Here is a 19,960-nt window from a genome sequence, read left to right as displayed (position 1 = left end):
CAAATACAGTATAGTGATGATTATAGTATAGAACAATTACAGATCCACATCTGCTATTATTTTATTTAAAAATGTTTTTTCTTTCTTATAAGGTTTGCTATATTCTTAAATGTCTCTTCGTAGTATATAATGTTGCCATTTTTCTTTACCTTTCGTGGGCACATCTATCCAATTTCATAATATCAATTAGAAGATATTACAACATTTTAGAAATTAATTTCACAGCCAAATATTCAGTAGCACAAATATTCCATAACATTAGATATAACTGCAAAAAAGTAGCTTTGTATTTTCAGAATCTCTGCATTCTGGTGCCTGCACATATAAAAGTAGAAAATTTCCACCTGAACAATATTTTCTTCAAGCCATGATTGTATGCAAAAACAATTTGCCCATGGTTAAAAAAAATGTTACTCTGAAAAAATTAAATGCTCTTGGAATCCTACTTAAGAAGTCTGTGTTCCTTTTGGTTAAAGGTAGAATTAATTTGATCATGTAATTGCCATTTTGTGTTGAGTTCAGTTAGGTTTGAGGTTATATCTTAAGCATTTTTAAAAACTATGTTACCTTCTGCTTTCATTTTGGCATAACTTGTCAATGGACTATATAATTATAGTTTGAAGCTCAGTGCTTGATTCTGAATAATGAATCTATGGAGATCTTAGAGAAGTTAAAACCTGTGCTTGACACATGTAGAAACTTGATATCTCTTAATGTCTTTTTTTTTAAACTATTTAGGCTACCTAAATGGAAGTCCCTAAGGCCTTGGCATATGTAAAGATGTGGCTTGCACAAAGGGTAGCACCTTCAAAATGTATTTGTCAAGAGCAATTTTTACATAAGACACCATGACAAAGGATTTCATTACTACATGTCAATCCCTATTTGGAAGCTGAAATCAGAAGATCATGAGGCTTCCCTGCTTTCTTCCCATTGAGGGAATCGGTCATCATGTGTGAGGCAGGGAGGTTCCCTCAAACCTCTTCCTTATCTCTTGGCAAATTCAGGAAAATCAGTAAAACTAATCTTGGCCCCAACCAGATCCTTGACTATGTGTATATTTAGTACCTATAAGTGGATCCAAAGCAGGCCTGTTTTGGTCTCCATGGAAATAGATCTTCCGAAAAATTTGGCTTACTGGAAGAGTAATGATTAACATCACAAGAGGTAACTTTTTAGTCTTAATAACTGGAGGACTGTGAGACAGAATTGGTGGTTAAGGCAAGAGGATGTCTCACCGTTTTGTGACTTGTCTGTCTGGTAATGCCTGTGTACTGAGGGAATGGCCTCTCACGACTTGGGTCACAAATCATATCATTTCAAAGAGTGATGATCTATGTCTAAAAAAAAATCTTTGTAAAGTCTGAACACAAAGTTAGTGTGATTCTAAACCAAGAAGAATCGAACGCTAACTTTGGATACTCAAATATTTTAACAGATTGACTAATTTAAATCGAACAAGTGTAGCGTGCTTTTTAATATTCGAATAACATTCAGCTTAAATGTATTTCTGGACTAATAGGCACTTTATATTAATCTTTTATTGTACTTTTAAAGGGCATATCACTTATTTGATTAAAAAGTCATTTATTACACACTTCAAAGAATTTTGTCTAAAAATTTATAGACTATAAATTATATTTATGAAAACCAAAGATGCATTCAATGCACTATTTAATAAACATATACAATGTGCCAGGCAATGGAATTAGTGCTGGAATACCTTAGCAAAATTTACATTAGTGTTGTAAACACTTTAAACAGCATGTCTAATTAAATGACAGAATGACACCCTAAGTTTTCCTCCTTTGCCCCACTTATTTCCCATAGCTTGACCAATAAATTGAAGAGGCACTAAGTTTACTTCTGGTTTTGAGATTACTTTCCTTTGTGATTTCAGTCAACATAACTTAAGTCAGATAAAACAATTTGATTTGGGTTCAATATGGTGCTATTTTGATCTGAAGGTCAATATACCAACAAACAGGAACAGTTTCTCATTATTTTCCTTCACCACTCCAAGCAGTCTTTACTGAAGTCTTTCAAGCAGTGTGTGACCTCTGTTTCAATACTTCTTGCAGATTTCACAGGCTGTCACCACCACTCAGCCATCACTAACACAGACAACTGTAATGGAAACGGTAACTATGGTGACCACAAGGGAACAAATCCTGGTAAAGCATGCCCAAGAGGAACTCCCACCACCACCTCCCCAAAAGAAGAGGCAGATTATTGTGGATTCCGAAATTAGGAAAAGGTGAGAAGCTTTTGCTCATGGCTTTATCCTCAAGCGAAGAGTAATTGTTAAGCAGGAAAACTCATTTACAGCTATTTTGATGGCAGTGTTTTTACTTAAACAATATTTCCAGAAGCCTCGGGTGCCTATACTGTCAGTTAAGTTAGTGAGAAAAATTATGAAGTAAGTTTTAAAATTTCCCCCAAGCAATCCCTATCCCAACAAAAACAGAATGCTTAATGGAAATACTATTTTCTGGATTGAAAGAAGAAACCACAAGTGATGAATGCCTTTTATCCTGAAAGTTTCCTTTTTTCTTATCAAGAACCTGCTTGTTCAGTGCCTACTTTTGCATTAAATGCCTTTTTCCAATAATGGAAAGGACATTTTCATGAAGAAGAGATACACCTATAACAGACACGATCCATTCTGTTAGTTTACGAGAACATAATGTCTCAATCTGCGTGTCCTAAATCAGGAGTAATTACAGAACAGATTTCCTGTTCTTTGATATTTATAAAGTCTTATCTTGAAGGTGTTAGAATTTTTAACTGAGCTTTTTGTGGGTATTCTCAACTAGACATTGTAGATAAGTTAGGTATTATGTAAATCAGTAGATATATTAAAATGATGGGAATAAAATTTTATAAATGCAAAAGCTAGCATGGAAATCATAAAAATGGTACAATTTCCTTTTCATGCCTATTATTATAGTTCTAAGATTAAGAAAGAACATTAAAACCTGCCTTAACGTTTCTAAGCAGCATGTGTTTGGGAGCACATGGAACACGTGACATTAGAATTTGTGTATACAAGGGTAGGGAAGCATGAGAAGAACATATACCCAAAAATAGTGTGTCAGATGTTTTAGGCAAAGGAAGAAACACCTAGAAAAGTTTTCAAGTACATCATTTGGGACTTTCAATACTTCCCTGTTAATCCGTGACTTTTAACCTACTTTCATAATTCCACCGTAGACCACGGGGCTTTTCTCCCTGGTTGGAGCTCCTTGGCTGAGTGAACCCTCTCGTTCAGGGCTCAGCAAACGGAAGCCTGCGGGCTCAATCCAGCCTGCTGCCAGTTCTTGTAGGGCTCATGAGCTGAGAACTGTTTTTTACATTTTTAAGTGGTTGAAAATAATCAAAAGAAGAATATTTCATGACATGTGAAAATTTCTGAAATTCAAAGGTCAGTGTGCACAAATCAGGTTTTATCAAAACAAAGTCAGACTCATTCGTCTATGCATCATCCTTGGTTGCTTTCACATTAGAAAGGCAGGGTTGGGCAGTTGTCACAGAGACTATATGACCTACAAATCCCCAAATATTTACTATATGGCCATTTACAGGAAAAGTTTACTGAGCCTTGTTCCAGTCAGATGGTTCTCAGAATCTTTTGAATATTGGCATTCTGTTTGGGGCAGCAACTTCCAAGAACTCTATTCATTATAGTGGTTGAAATTTTAACATTCATTGATGGAGAAAGAATGTGACAGCCAAAATAAATCAGTAAAGCTCTTAATGAATTTGCTTTTTATTAATCCTAAGAGCATGGCGATTAATTTGATGCCTTGTTAAATATATGTCTACAGACAATGCCTAGTGGGCACATGGATTTATGGATCCTTTGCAACAACCTAACAGCTCTCCAACAAGTTTCCAAGCAGAGCAATATGGAGACCTAGTTGATCTACCCCCTAATATGTTCGGGACCCTTCTAATACAGATATTAACAGAGCAGTTTGATTCCTGCCAGTCTCTGTCTTCAAAAGCTTATTCTTGGCTCCTGTTTGGAGAATGTATTTGGTTAGGAAAAATGTGTTCTGAGTACTTTTTTGTTTTCAAGAAAGTGTGACTAGTGGTGAAATATTTTGTCTCCTAAATTCTGTTTGTATCATATGCTCTCAGCAGTTTTTGTAAGTGCTTGGAAGGAGATGTTCAATTGGGAACATAAAGAATATATTACTTAAATAAAAGCTAACACTTATTGAGGATTTTATTATGCATTCAGCACTAGATTAAATGCTTTGTCTGCATAGCTCATTTATTCTTCCCACTAACCCTCCCAAATAGGTATGGCTATTATTACTATTACACACAGCTTCAGAGTGCCTGAGCCAGGATTTCAGCTGAGGTAACCTGACTACAGAACCTGGACTGTGTAGGAAAATGTTTCTTTTGTAGATAAATGACAAAGGTGATCTTATGTCTTGGTTTGCCTGAATCATCCCAAATTACACCTTTTATCCCAGCATAATTATATAAAGCACCAACTTTCACTCAGATGTATCCTGATTTGGACAGTAGGGTAACATGGACACTCTGTGTAAGACTCTAGATTGATAACTTTAGACTGAACAAAGAGAGCAAATGAGCAAACATTTAGGAGCAATTAAATCCAGTAAGTGATAATTGTCTGCAGGATGGAATTTGGTTAAAATACTATAATGGTTCCGGAGGCGTCATGCAAACATGACTGAAAACATCATGGTGGCTAGTGATTCTCTCTTGTCCCAGGTGAGAACTGCTAGTGTTTAACTGTCAAGACTGTAGTCTTGGCAATCTATTGGGTGCTGATTTTTAAAAAATGATCCATTTTTTCAGCTTCTCTGACACACTACTGGTTCTACTCCTACTACTCTTTATCTGACTTGCTTTCTTCCTTTTGCCTAAGTCCTATGGTACTATCTCATAAATTCAAATCTTTTTTGCCCTTCTGACTTCTTTATCTGAATTATCTCCTCTCATTGATTCAAGTCTGGCTCTAAATGAGTGACTCCCAAATTTCATAGCTCTATATCTGACTCCCTCAAATTTCACTTTTATGTCTCTAAATCTATGATCTGCATCCAGGCAGTGCTTCAATTTTTATTTTCATCAAATGCAAACATTTGTTGCCTCCAATTATCCACACCTAGTTACTCAGACATTGCACACGTATTTTAGTTATTATAACTCATTGACTGTGTGGCTAAAGAAGTAGCAAATATTGGAAAAATCATGGTCTTTGGAATCAGAATTACTCAGGTTTGAAATCTGCCTGTTTTAATTACTAGCTTATGATCCCAGGCAAATTACCTAATATCTGTGCCTCAGATTCAATATCCTCACTTTATTGAACACTATGAGGATTAAGTAAGAAGCATTTAATACAGTTGCCTGTAAGGTAGTAAGAATTCAGTAAATGCAGTAGCTGTTGTTCTTGTTTGCTTATGTGGATGTGGTGGAGGTAGAGGCAGTGGTGGAAGTGGTGGTGGTGATTGAGGTGTTGATGATAGTGAAGGTGATGGTTGGTGGAGAAAGTAGAGATGGTAGTCATGGACTATTGGTGAAAAAAATTCCATGATAAGCATCCTCTCAAGCTTACCAAATGTAACAAAAAATTGCCTTTTCATCTTCCTCTTCAAAACAGAATTTACCACCTGACTTCTCAATTTGTATCAGTTTCTCTTTCCTTTCTCCTTATTTATTATTATTATTACACTATATTATTGGGCAAGTGTCATCATTTTCCAATCATTCTAACTGCCAACGCCATACTCTAAGCCATATACCTCCCTGGGGCCAGACTTGCCCACCCCCCTTTCTGATTAATCTGCCTTAAATTAATATATCTAAAATTGCTTTTATGCTGACCCTCCAGACTTGAGATCCCCATAACTCCAGTTGTCCCCACAGTAAAACACAAACCCCTTCTTGTGGTATAAAATATTTTTCTCCCGCCAGTTTTATGTGTAGCTTCCCTGAAATCTTTCCACTTCATCCAGTACATTACATTCCTTTTTTGCTCTATGCCTCAATGTCACCCACATATATTTTTCTCATCACCAATCACAACAAAGGAATCCTGTTATCAGATTTTTTATATTTTACTTAGATTCCATATATAGTACGATGCATACAATAAGTAATCAATAAATATTTGTTGAAAGAGTAATAGAGTTCAATTAATTGTGATAGCTAAAATTTTATTTTTCAGTAGCATTTAAGAATTCCATCTACTTCTTCATGGAATTGTTTTTAATAATAAACGAACATTCTAATAATCTTTAATGTTCTAATTTTACTCATTAGGATATCATCATTTATTCAAAACTATTAAGGGATTTAAAATTCAGCTTTGTACCACACTATAATTATCTAAGGTACATTTAGTTGATTCCTTAATAATGATACAATTTCTACATTTGTCATATTTACTGCATAAATTGTCCTCCTTACACTAAGATATACGAAAGTGCTTGATGACCTTGGGTCACAAGGTAATTATTTCTAATAGTAAATTATCCCTGCAGTTCAGTGATATTATTTTACATATAGGTAATTATCAGAGTATGGAACTCAGAATAGGTTAAAACTAGATCTATTATATAATAAATTGGGATTTATCGAGGAGATTAGTTACTAATCATATAGCAGTTATTTTAAGAGACTTTTCACAAAAGCGTTCATTTACATTTTTGTATCAGCCAGGTGAAAACAATGGCAAATTGAATTGTTTTTTAAGTAAATGCTATCTCAATAAGGATAATGTTTTTCAGCTATGGTGTTAATAAATGAGTATCTTTTACCTCAAGGGAAGTAGAGAGATGTTTAGAAATACCTAAATTCACTGAGTCTCTTTTTATCTTCTTCTAGGTAAGCAGACAGTCTTAAGTTTGCTTTCTCTCTCTATGTCCCACATGCTTACTAAATGGTGGAATAAATTACCTAGACAATTATGTATCTGAATAATTATTTTGTTTTCTATTTTTCAGCTTAATTGTGTTTTTTCCCCCTTTTTTTAATGTCTACTGCCTGAATGATGTTAATTTATGTCACGTCCTTGGAAGGAAGTTAGATGTGTTAGATAAGACCTGTCTTTTTGCCATTTTATGAGATTAATGCGTAAGCTATTTTTGTTTTAGATATTTATTTTAACTTTGATTCCCAAACTATAATCTGGAAGTTGTAAACTAAAACATTTTAACTTATCCAAAGAATCTAATTAGATGATTAATGTGTCTAAGAGCTAATTTTTTATTTTCTATATGATAAATTGATCCTAAAATACTTGGGGTGTTGGACTCAGTAATAATATTTTTTTTCCATTGGCACTGCCCAGTAAAATAAAACTTTGCTCCTTTTATCTAAGGAAACTAGACTCTAGACTTGTTCATGGTTACAGGTTAATTGAGGTCCAGAAAGGTTAAGCAACTTGCTTTCAGTTGCAAAATAAGGACTAGTGATGAGTCTCCTAATTTCCATTTCAGTGTTAACAGTTGCAATGCCCTACTTCTTTTTATGTATTAGAGTCAAATGACCTCGGTCATAAACTCAAATTTCAGTTTAGAAACTATTTTTGGTGAATAATAGAAACCTTACATACCATCTTCAGATGTTCCGAAAAGATAACCATCCATTTAAGGTTCTTAAAGCTAATTTGTCATATAAGTCAACAATAAGTCAATAAATGTTTTGAAGAATGTAAGAATGTTAATTCTAGAGGCATGCTAAGTGGCCAGAGAACACTTAAAGCAGTGATACTCATAGTGCAGTGCATGAAACAGCAGCATCACTTGGGGACTTGTTAGAAATGCAGACTTGGAGGGCGCTCCCCAAACTTGCTGAATCAGAAACTCTGCAGGTGGGCCCAGGAATCCTTTACAAGCTCTCCAGGTCCTTGTTGATAAGCCTTAAAGTTTGAGAACCCTTGACCAAGAACAGTGGTTCTCATACTTTAGCATGTATCAGAATCATCTGGAGGCCTTGTTAAAAGGCAGATTACTGGTCCCCACCAGAGTTTTTGATTCAGTAGGTCTGGGGCAGTGCCTGAGAATCTTAATATCTGACGAGTTCCCAGGCGATGCTGATGTTGCTAGTTCAGGGCCCACATTTTGTAAATCAGTGCACTAGAGCATCATCTTAGTTTCATCCTGACTCTTGCTTCTCATTTCCCCAAACCAGCCCCAATGATAGGAACCATTTACTCCAGACTAGGCTAAGTGATACTACATAAGATGCCACACAAGGTGATGTCCCTTCTTGTGACACCTCTAGTGCTATATGTTGAAATGATATTTTCATATGCCTGTTTCACCCCCTAGACTCAAAGCTTGCCAGGGCCAGGGTCCATATCTTACTCCCAACCTGTTACGGGACCTTCTGATTTGGGGATGCCCAATACATGTTCCAAATTGAAATGCACTATAATGGAAACTGGTCCTATAAGATGCTACACATAGCTATGGACGTCTAGCTATAGCAGTTTTATGAAAATGTACTCTTCCAGAATGCGAGGCACAAAAGGATGCCAGCTGAGAGGAAGATAGAGCTATATTCCTGGAACCATGACATACAGTTTTGTTTGTTCCCTGAGTGAAGAAAATGGTAGTCACAATTATTCATCTAAAAGAAGAAGCATGGTTGAATGCAAAAATGAGTTGATTTTTAATCAGAAGATGTGAACTACCACTATTTCCTTACTTCTGATTCTTTCCTTTACCCTCTCATACTCTACATGAAATGGTGAAACTGCTCTCAGCAAGGTCACCAGAGAATTCCTTAATTGTCAGCTCCAAAGGTCGCTCTTCAGTTTTTCCTTCTTGAACTTTGTGCTGTGCTTGACAGTGGTAATTAGTTCTTTCTTGAAATTTTCCTTTTTCTCAGTTTCTGGGACATTGTTCTCTCCTGTTTCTTTTCTCCTCCTTGCTTTCTGACTATGTCTTCCTCGTATGCTTCGTGACTCAGTTGATTTATGCTCTAGTGAGTTTTCTTGTCACAGGCTACTAACAGATAGTTCACAGACTGGCCACAAACCGCATTTCAAATGGCACTGCCCTCTGCTCAGCTTTAATGAACCACCTCTGCTCTCCAAATGCTCTGTATTCCCTTAAACTTCTGTTTCTTTGTACCTACATTCTCCTCTTCCTATCCCTTTCATGTTGGTCTCCAAAAGACTCACATTTTGGCTTTATTTTCTTTTTATGACACTTTCTTTTCCAGGGTGATATCATTTATAATCCTACTTTTATCAGACACCTATACCTGCTGTTTTCCAAATTAACATCTCTAGCTTAACCTCCTTCCCGATGCTCATACCTATAGCTTCCAAATGTTTTTTGGGCATTTCCGCCTGGACTTCTTACAGAAATCACAAATGAAGTTCTGCAGTTTAGACTACTCATCTTTAGAGACTGTCATTCACATCATAGTTCCTAAAAACAGCACCTTCTGGACTTGTGCAGTGTACAGCCTGTGTAGCCACTCACAGTGGTCATGATATCTGCCACCTCCCTAAGTCCTTGCAATTCTCTTTAGTGTATTTGTTCCTTTACATCCAGGCTGCCTTCCCCCTAGTTAAGTATCTGATAGTTTTCTGCATGAAATTCTTAACTGATTTCTCTGCCTCTACGCTCACCCATCTTATCCATACTGTTCACAGCCTCCTGAGGGATATCTTAAAATGCAGTTTTAATTAGATCATTCCTCTGCCCGTGGTTCTTGAAATGCATAGCACAGAAATTCCTTTCTGATCTTTGACTGCCTGACTCTCCAGCTTCTCTCCCTTCTCCCCTACCCATTTTCTTATATGCCAGTGCTACTCAAAATAGTCTGCAAACTGTTTATTACCAGTACACAATGAGATAAAGAGCTGGACCCAGAATATAAATCAATGCACCGCTTCCTTTGTCAAGAAAGTTTTGCAATTAAAAAGAAATCAGATGAAATCGTATGCTTCGTGACTTAGTTGATTTATGCTCTAGTGAGTTTTCTTGTCACAGGCTACTAACAGATAGGTCACAGACTGGCCACAAACCGCATTTCAAATGGCACTGCCCTCTGCTCAGCTTTAATGAACCACCTCTGCTCTCCAAATGCTCTGTATTCCCTTAAACTTCTGTTTCTTTGTACCTACTGTTCTCTCTATTGAAGATTCCCTTTTCCTTACTTTCCCTTTTCCAGCTGCCACATTCCTTTCACCCAACTAAATACCTTCTCTTTCTGGAAAGCTAACCTCCCAGACATTTCTCAGCTTTGACAATCCTTCCATTAAAACACTTGCAGAATTTTATTGTAATGATCTTGTTTTTGCATATTTGTATCTACAGTAAACTCCTTGAGGGCAGGAGCCATTTATTTGCAACTCTAGACCGACAGCACTTAACCCAGAAGTTAGCCCATTGTAGGTATTCAGTAAATATTCATGGCATATCAAATGGGTATTTGTCAGTCTTGTCAGGAAAACAGAAAACACTCTAGTTGTTTCAGAGAGAGAAATAATACAGGGAATTGTTGAAGGAGGTGATGAAAAGCTGGGAAGCAGCACAGAGGGACAGTGAGGCAACTCAACACACAAGCAGCATCAAGAGGCTGTTCATTTCCCTAGAGCTAGAGGAACACTGCAGGGGGGATGGTACCAGAGTCCCAAAGTTGGGGCCTTCCAACAGGGACTAGCAGTGTTAGGACTGCCAGGCAAGAGCTTGGACCTGGGGAGGGAGGGACCATCCAGAGGAAACTGAAGCCACAGTGGAGATGAAGCTGCTCTAGAAATGTCAGCAAAAGTGGAGTGTGAAGGAACTTGGCTTTTCTCTTCCTTCCATCCTTCGGTATTCTGCCAGTGCCTCTAATCACAAGCCAGGGGGCAAGCGATGGCAGAAAATGTATATATCCCTCTGGTACAGAGAGGACAAGAGAAACATGAGGAATGGACCTGAAAGAGCAGATGGCCCTGTGACTGCACAGAGATGGATTCTGGCCTTGCATCTTCCACTCATCACCTATGTGACTAAAGCAAGTAACTTAATCTCACTCAGGATCTATTTCTTCACCTCTGAAGTGGAATTTATATGACTTTCCTTGTTGGCCCTCACACTGGAAATTTTACTGTATGTGTCTCTCTTGATGATTACTTAGGCAAAAATATACACCCTCTCCCCAGGAGAAAGTTGAGTTCCCAATTTTTAATTTAGAACAGATATCTTCCCATTACCACATTTGTGTTATAAGAGAAAATATTCTTATTCTAACATTTTCTGAGAATATTCTTATTCTGATGTCTTCCCTAGTCAGCAACCTGTATCTCTATGAATCAATACACATCATTTCATCACAAGCAAGTACAATGATGTCTGGCCCCTATGGACTGAATTGTGCCCCACTTCCCCAATATTCATGTCTTGAAGCCCTTACCCCAATTTGATGTTACTTGGAAATGGGGTATTTGGGGAATAATTAGGTTTAGAAGAGGTTTTGAGGGTGGGGCCTTCATGATGAGATTAGTGCCATTATAAGAAGAGGCACCAGAGAGCTTGTTCTCTCTCCTCCTTCCTGTGTGAGGGTACATTGATAAGGCAACCATGTACAAGCCAGGAAGAGAGGTCTCACCAGAAAGTAACCATGCTGACACCTTGATCTTGAACTTCTGGCTTCCAGAACTATGAAAAAATAAATTTCTGTTGTTTAAGCCAGCAGTCCCCAACCTTTTTGGTACCAGAGACCGGTTTCGTGGAAGACAGTTTTTCCACGGATGGGGTGAGGCGGGGGGATGGTTCAGGCGGTAATGCGAGCCATGGGGAGTGATGGGGAGCAGCAGATGAAGCTTTGCTCACTCGCTACTTACCTCCTGCTGTGCGACCCGGTTCCTAACAGGCTGTGACCGGTACTGGTCTGCTGCCCAGGGGTTGGGGACCCCTGGTTTAAGCCACCCATCTATAGTGTTTTGTTACATCAGCCTGAGCTGACTAAGACACTGGCTTTGTAGGGCCATGTGTTTTGCTTTGGGTTTTAACTAAACTTCATAGAGATGCTCACTAAAAGAAGTAGATGAATTGAAACAACTCATGATGCTAGGGAAGTGGCAGTGGGACAGTGAGTACACATCAGATTTAAATGGTTTTCTGCGTTGTACCAGATAGTTTCTAAACCTTGACTGGAAGTTATTTAAACTTCAAAGACCCATGAGATAAAAGCACGTTGAAGTCCTTTAAACTCAGTGAGCTTTCACACTGAGGGTATTTAAAGTTTAATTTGCTTCCCACAAGGTCCAAGGCACCACTCAGTGTACAGAGGGGTTCTTTGAACACTCCTGTAGTCAGTATGAGTCCACAGTATTTCAAGAATGTAGTGACAGCAACATTAGTTTTCTTGCTAATTTTCATATTCATTCAACAATATCTAATGGATCACTATGATGTGCAGAGCACTCCGGTTGCTATGACCAAGAACCATATTTAGTCCTTCCCTCAGGAAGCTTGCATTCTAATAGTATAAACTATGTCATGAAGAAGTACCAATAAAATGTTAGAAAAGCCATAAGGAAGAAAGGATCACTTCCAGTCCTGCTTGACAGTTGAGCATGGAAAGCTCACGGAGACATTAGCATCTGAGTAGACTGTTAAAGGATAGGGGCATATTGGACTCAAGATTAGGGAAAAGGACGATGCAGATACAGGCTGTATACAAGTGGCATTTACACAGGGTTGTGGGTGTTTCTGTTTGCTTAGAGCAGAAATATGCAGTATTGGAAAGAGAGAAGTAAGGGATGAGGTTGAAAAGGTAGGTTGAGTTCATTGTGGGAAAAAAAAAAATGGTACTCAGTGCCAGACTAAGGAACTTTAATCTGGTTATAGAGAGACAAGGCATATTTTTGAAAGAGAGCCAAGCAATATGGCGACTGTGAACCACACTTTTGGACCCACCTATGTGTTGGGAGAGATAGACCATCTTAACTTTATAGAGCAGGGAGGTAGTCAGCAAATTTTTCTCTAAAGAGGCAGCCGGTCCCTATTTTAGGCTTGTGCACCACATAGTTTCTTTTGCAAGTGCTCAATTCTGCTGCTGTAGGGAAAAAGCAACCATAAACAATATGTAAATGATGAGTGTGGATGTGTTCCAATAAAACTTTATTTACAAAAACTAGTGGCAAGCCAGATTTGTCCCATTAACCATAGTTTGCATATTCCTGCAATAAAGGGTGAAATAGATGAGATTATTTTGCTGTTGATGATTCTTATGTATTTGCCTTTTTGTCTTTGTTACAGCTTTCTTTGCAGTTTTCATTCTGGTGATTACAAGAATGGCTTTTACTTTACCAGTCCTTAACAAAACACTAAGATGAATAGATCCACTCTCAAATGAGAAAGTGAGAGGTGGCCCAGGGGCTGGCTTAAAGCCAGCAGGAAATAGTCACGGAAGGCACTAATCACAGTAGCTAACACGTATGATCTCTACCATATGTCAAGAACTCATCTAAATATTTTGCACGTTAACACACTTAACCATTAAAAGAGCATTATAAAGTAGTTTTTTACTGTTGTCACTCTTTGCCAATGGGAACAATGAGGCACAGAGAGGTCAGGTGACTTGTTCAAGGTCACAAACTTTACAGGAAGCAGTGCAGTCAGGGTTTGAACCCAGACATCTAGCACAGGATGCTGCATTCTTTTTTTTTCTAATTTTCATTGAAATATAGTTGATTTACAATGTTGTGTTAGTTTCAAGTGTACAGCAAAGTGATTCAGTTATTTTTATATATATATATATATATATATATATATTCTTTTTTTTACATTCTCTTCCATTATAGGTTATTACAGGATATTGAGTATAGTTTGCTGTGCTATACAGTAGGTCCTTGTTGGTTATCTATTTTATATATAGTAGTGTGTATATTTTAATCCCAAACTCCTAATTTAATCCCTCCTCCCCCTTTGATAACTGTAAGTTTGTTTTCTATGTCTGTGAGTCTATTTCTGTTTTGTAAATAGGTTCATTTGTACCATTTTGTAGATTTCATATATAAATGATATCATATGATATTTGTGTTTCTCTGTCCGGCTTACTTCACTTAGTATGATAATCTGTAGGTCCATCCATGTTGCTGCAAATGACATTATTTCATTCTTTTTTATGGCTGAGTAATATTCCGTTATATTTATATATCACATCTTCTTTACCCATTCATCTGTCGATGGGCATTTAGGTTGCTTCCATGTCCTGGCTATTGTAAATAGTGCTGCTATGAACATTGGGGTGCATGTATCTTTTCGATTTATGTTTTTCTCTGGGTATATGCCCAGGAGTGAGATTGCTGGATCATGTGGTAGCTCTACTTTTAGTTTTTTAGGGAACTTCCATACTGTTTTTCATAGTGGCTGCACCAATTTACATTCCTACCAGCAGTGTAGGAGGACTCCTTTTTCTCCACACCCTCTCCACAGGATGCTGCATTCTTGAACTCTATGTCATGTTATCTATAATGAGAAACTAAAGGTAATTTCATCAAATTATTTAGCTGAAAATAAAAGATTGACTGAGACTGTTTACTAATTTATTGAGGTCTGTCTATGGAAATGGTGCACTTACCCTAGATTATGGCTGTTCTACCTTCTAAGTCTCATATACTCTATGGTACCACTGGAGCATTTGGCTATATCTTTAAATACAGAGATCTTTATCAGTGAAAAAGATTTTTCCTTCAAAGTTAGGTGTCTTTTTCAGTATCAACGCATAAATGGAGTCCCATATAATTGAACTGTTTTTCCAGGTGCAGGACTTCTAGTGCTAACCATGGTCTTTTAACCTTATTATCTGTCATAACCTTTGCCATCTATGCTTAATCAGTTCTAACATCAGAAAACACATCAGCTGATTGGAAATTTGGGGACTTTAGGAAATTAAGGAAGACTGCAAAGTAAAAATAAACTGGGAAAATGTAACTATTTCATAATGCCATAAGGGTATGAATTCTGCAACTAAATATCATACTTTAGGTTAATAAAAATGTTCAGAGTTAATGTCCTAGTGTTAGAGACTCCAGTCAAATTCTGGCATAATCCAAAACAGCACAGTAGTAACCACCAGACTGTACTGTATAGCAACAAACAGGAAGTTCATGTTGACTTTTCCTTAATATTTAAAAAAACATGGTTTCCCTTTCATTTGGAACAAAGGAATATAAGTGTAGTGTAGTGGAAATCTTTGGATTCAGACATACCTGGTTTTGAATCTTAACTTCATATTTCACTGTGTGTTGAAAGTAAAGGAGGTTTCTGAAGCTCTCTGTTCTTGATATAGCTATGAAGATGAAGATTATAATAAACAGCCTACACAATTATCATGGGAGATGAATTAATTTTTTCTTTGTGAAAGCATGTGACATGAACAAGATGCTTAAAATGCTATTTTTTCCTGTGAATTTGATTGAATGTTAAATTAACATTTTAAAAACTTAATCTTGATGGTACAGGAATGTATTTATAGGCAGATTTATGGAACACAGGTGTCTACATATTTATTAACGTTCAAAAGAATAGGTAAAATTAATGAACTGGGAAAAAATCCTGAGTTATAAAGTCCAGAAAATGCTACTATATTATTTGGATTAAGCGTTTCTCCCCAATTTGAAGACATTTTCTCAAGGGAATCTCTGTGTTATGACTTCAAGATACTTTTGTGTATATGTTTAAATGCCTTCCTCACATGTTCCTTTTACACCATTTTATCTATATCTTTGGACATTTTATGTTTCTCTGTAAGACAACTCGCATGAAAAATCCATTTGTCACCATGTTATCATTATGTAGATAAGAAAATATAAGAGAAGCCAAATTGGAGTCCAGACAAGCTGTGAAAGGGAATGTGCACCCTCTAGTGCCCACATTTATTTCTCACAAGAGCATATACAGCTTTGCTTTTTGTTTTCATCAATTTTGAATAAACATCAAATTTGATTTTAAAATAAACGGCTCAGGGTTTTCAACTTGAGCATATTACATTGTCTGATCATAGATGTATTACTATGACAAGATTTCATCTATCACTTAAAAGAATATTTCCATTAACCTGTGTTAAGATGATTTTCTTGCACAGAACTGTGTTTCAAAGGGACTTTCATTTTACTGAAAATGAAAAATAGGCTCCATGCATCTGTGGCTTAGCAACATTTTATTTCTGGTCCTCTGGATCATGGAGTTTTTGTCTACGTGCTTTCATACTCTTTGGCTTTATAACTAATTCTTCTAATCTAGCTGGTTTTGACATATTAGAATTTGGGGGATTTCCTTAGTTTTTAAGGTGTGTTTCCCTGAAAGTTATATTAACAGAAGATGTAAAAGTGACTTCTTTTCAACCATATCACATTTTAGAAATAAATATTACCAATGTATTTTTAAATGATTGAGATTTGTTACCAAATTAAGCTAAGAAGATTATGTTCAAGTCATTTTAATCTACCACTTGTTAAAATATTTTAGTTGTTTTACTTTTTGCAGAGAAGCAATATTTTTGTAGGAGTTTTATTCTGTTCAGTACAATTAACTATCCTAGAGGTACAAAGATTAATAGCAATGCCAGATAACGCATGGAGAGTTTTCTGGCATTTATAGCTTAAAAATATTAAATTGCTGGGTTTGTATTCAAGGGCATGTATTTTAAAAGGCAGTATTTTATACACATTAAACATGTAATTTCATTTGCCATAATTGACAATGAAGAAGACGCATGATTTTAAGGACAAACTTTATGCTTTGGACTAGAATCCAGATTTTGAATCACATGTTAAATAGGCATATTTTAGGACAAGGTAAACTACACAGAAATTGATTTTTTAGTATCTTTTAAAGATGCATTTCAGCGCAACCTGGAATCATTGAATTTTACTGTACCGAAACGTATTATTTTATGAGTGATGTGCTTAAACTTACACATATAAAACTAGAAATACATTTAAGCTTGTAAATAAGATCACGCAAACACAAGGAAAACAGATTATTTGATAAGACTGTTAATGTGGCAGGTTTATATTAACTGAGGACGGTGTTCTTTCCCATTCGTCATATTTTGTTTCAGGTGCTGTGTAAACTGTCGAAAAGAGTTTATAGGGTTCTTATTATAACTGGGAATCATAACATCCTTAGATGTTATTTAATTTGATTGCTAGCTGAACAGACTAATGTAATTGGAATATCAAAGCTGCAGTGTAAGCAAAGCTGACCTCAGCTTTGTATCTCAGGTCAAAATCGCTTTAATTAGTGAGATAAATAAACACACATTTAAGAGTAATTTTTAAAAAGTCCTTGTTTTTATTTTAAGACCAGTTTGATGGAAGCTTTGTAATTTTTGAAATTTAAAGGAAGAAGTAAAGGAAGATCAGAGAAGTTAAGTCATTTGCCCAAGGAAGCAGCATAAAGATTAAGATGGGTGATTAAAACCTGTGACAGCTGACTTTCAGTTCAGTGAGTTTCCACTGCACCATATTTACTTTACATTTAAAGCACACACAGACATACATACACGTACAAACACATACATTCACAAACATTACAAAAAAAATTTAAGGCAATCATTTGGCCCTGTTTTCCCCCTCCCACCAACACGTGCATATATCTGTGTGTGTATATAAAAACTATCTTGATTTAAGGGAGGTAGTTATCTAAATGTTGACTTGTTTTTTCCTGATTAAATAGGATTTTGCCCTTTAATAATATTGTATAACTTTAAAAGTACAATAATCACCATATACTCAGCACATCTCAAAAACCTAGAAATACTTTATATTTTAGCAATAACAAGGTTTGTATTGATTTTTTAAAATATTGTTTAACAAATTTCATTCAAAATTTTATAACATCTATCTGGTTCAAATTTAATTTGTATTCTATTTATTCAATTTTTAAAAGGAAGTAACATGTGGAAACATATGGGAGGGAGGGACCAGTTTCCCCAGAAGGAAGGTTGAAGGGGAAAGAGTAGGGAGAGGTTGATCAAGAAAACCTTCACAGAAGTTGTATATCTTGGACAGAGTCTTGAGAGATGAGTAGGAGTTCATCATATGGTTTGGCATCCAGAGAGTAGCCATATACCAATATGGAATTAAAGCGTGTTCTCATGTTCTAGATATCTGAAGAAGAAAGATGATTATTAAAAAATATAATAAACAAAATTTAAAAATCTTACCTCACCTCCAGGAAGATTTCTTCCACATTGTAGTACCAGTAAAAAAGAGTCATAGTTTTGTTTCCATGAACATGAAAACATGTGTTTTAGCTAATTAACATGTACATTAAAATTTGGTTTGTTAAGTCATCTGGTCTAGGCCTAGAGCCTTAGGATTGTGCAAGAGTTAACATATTTCACAAATGTTAATAATTTACTTTCAGGCTGCTAAAGGTGAGGCTTATAAGTTTTTATGAAATTCTATGTGCAAAGATGTTTAAAGATATAATATGGCCATTCATAACCTAGCTCACTAATCAAATTAGTTTAAGTCTGGGAGCTCGAAGGATTTATAGTTTCACAGTTTACACATTTGGGAATGATGAGTTCCAAATGGTATATTAAAAGTGACTGAATTAAAGTTTATGTAAATATGTCATCTTAGTTAAATACTTTATATGGCAGTCACTATACTAACAGAACACAGTAGTGCCCATTAAGAGGCTCTTCTGACATAATTAGCAGTGTTATCAGAGCACAAATTCCATACAATGATTTACTGTTGACAATTCAAAATTGATAACTTTTTAAACTGCAAGTGTTTCTCTGGTTCTTTTGGATGTGTTTCTGTTTTTCTTTTAATTTACTTAAAATATTTACACATACACACACATATACACGTACCTGCAACACAGACATATATCTCCCAATTTTGACTGCAAGGAAGTATAATTGATCTAATTTGCATTATCTTTATGGAAAATTCAACTGGAGGAAGTAGAGTCCATTTGTACAATATGATCTTGAGGGAAAACTTAGACCTTTCGAATATTTGGTATATATGCACCATACTTGAAACTTCCAGAAAAATAGAAGATCTCTTTGGAAAAAAACCTTGGTTTGGTAATAAAATATTTGCAAAAAAAAAAAAATTCAAAGATATGGTTGCTCTGTTCCATGAGACTCTACAGATTTTAGTTTTGGGGGTTTGTGATGAGTGCCTTTGTAAAGGAGAGAAAATTGTCACTTCACTGTTAATCATAAATAATCACAAAGATGAGATTTTAGGACATACTTGAAAAATATAGGACAGAGTATTCATCAACTGTTACAGGAAGAAAATCATTTTGTAAATAGAGAGTTAGAAGTCATAATTTTCTTAGATAAAGAGAATTTTAAGTTGGATAAAGTTAGACTGGATTTAAGGGATAGAGTCTGTCTGTAATAACATATAGAAGTACATTAAGTACAGAGTGAAGTGTGTTATGAGAGTAAGATGAGTGAATAATAAGAAATTTTATTGATGGGCTGATTCTGAGGGTGTACAGGCCCATTATAAGCAACTTACTCTATGTCAGTTCTTTATCAATGGTTTGTGAGAGTTTTAAAAGTGAAAAAAAATTAGTAGAAATGAGTGATTTTATAAAGGAAGAAAAATACATGCACAGAATCCAAGATTTAATATGGTATTGAAAATAACTCTTCAGTGTTATTCTTGAGGGTTTTGAAAAGGTACCTGAGTTACATCTGTATGATATCTTCAGTTGGTGATTAGAGACCCAGCCTCAAGTAGTGCAAAGTGTGATAAAAAATACCAGTGGCAAAACGCTGGGGAGAATAGATAGCACCCAATTTAGAAATATGTATGGATTTAAATCAGGGGAGTCTGTTAATTTGGCATACATCTCAGCAAGGATATGTGAAAAATATTCAATGCCAGTGAACATGTGAAAACTAGGGGGCAAGGCACAGAAAGTGATGAAGCAAGAGCTGCCGAATTGATAAGGAATAAAGTAAATGTGCAATTGTT

At 36.0% G+C, this 19,960-nt stretch overlaps 1 protein-coding gene across 6 annotated transcripts in view; it reads left to right on the top strand.

The window, feature by feature from the left end:
* The window catches only part of DMD (dystrophin), a 2,476,968-nt gene that overhangs the window by 1,034,866 nt on the left and 1,422,142 nt on the right, over positions 1-19,960 (top strand). For all 6 annotated transcript variants that reach the window (XM_059910880.1, XM_059910875.1, XM_059910877.1 and 3 more), the window contains one exon: positions 2,082-2,257. In XM_059910880.1, coding sequence (XP_059766863.1) covers positions 2,082-2,257 — 176 coding nt within the window. The remainder of the gene's footprint in view (positions 1-2,081; positions 2,258-19,960) is intronic.

The sequence above is a fragment of the Balaenoptera ricei genome, chromosome X (assembly GCF_028023285.1).
Source record: "Balaenoptera ricei isolate mBalRic1 chromosome X, mBalRic1.hap2, whole genome shotgun sequence".
NCBI lineage: Eukaryota > Metazoa > Chordata > Mammalia > Artiodactyla > Balaenopteridae > Balaenoptera > Balaenoptera ricei.
Note: the sequence above shows the minus strand (reverse complement) of the source record. Positions and strands in the feature narration are given on the sequence as shown.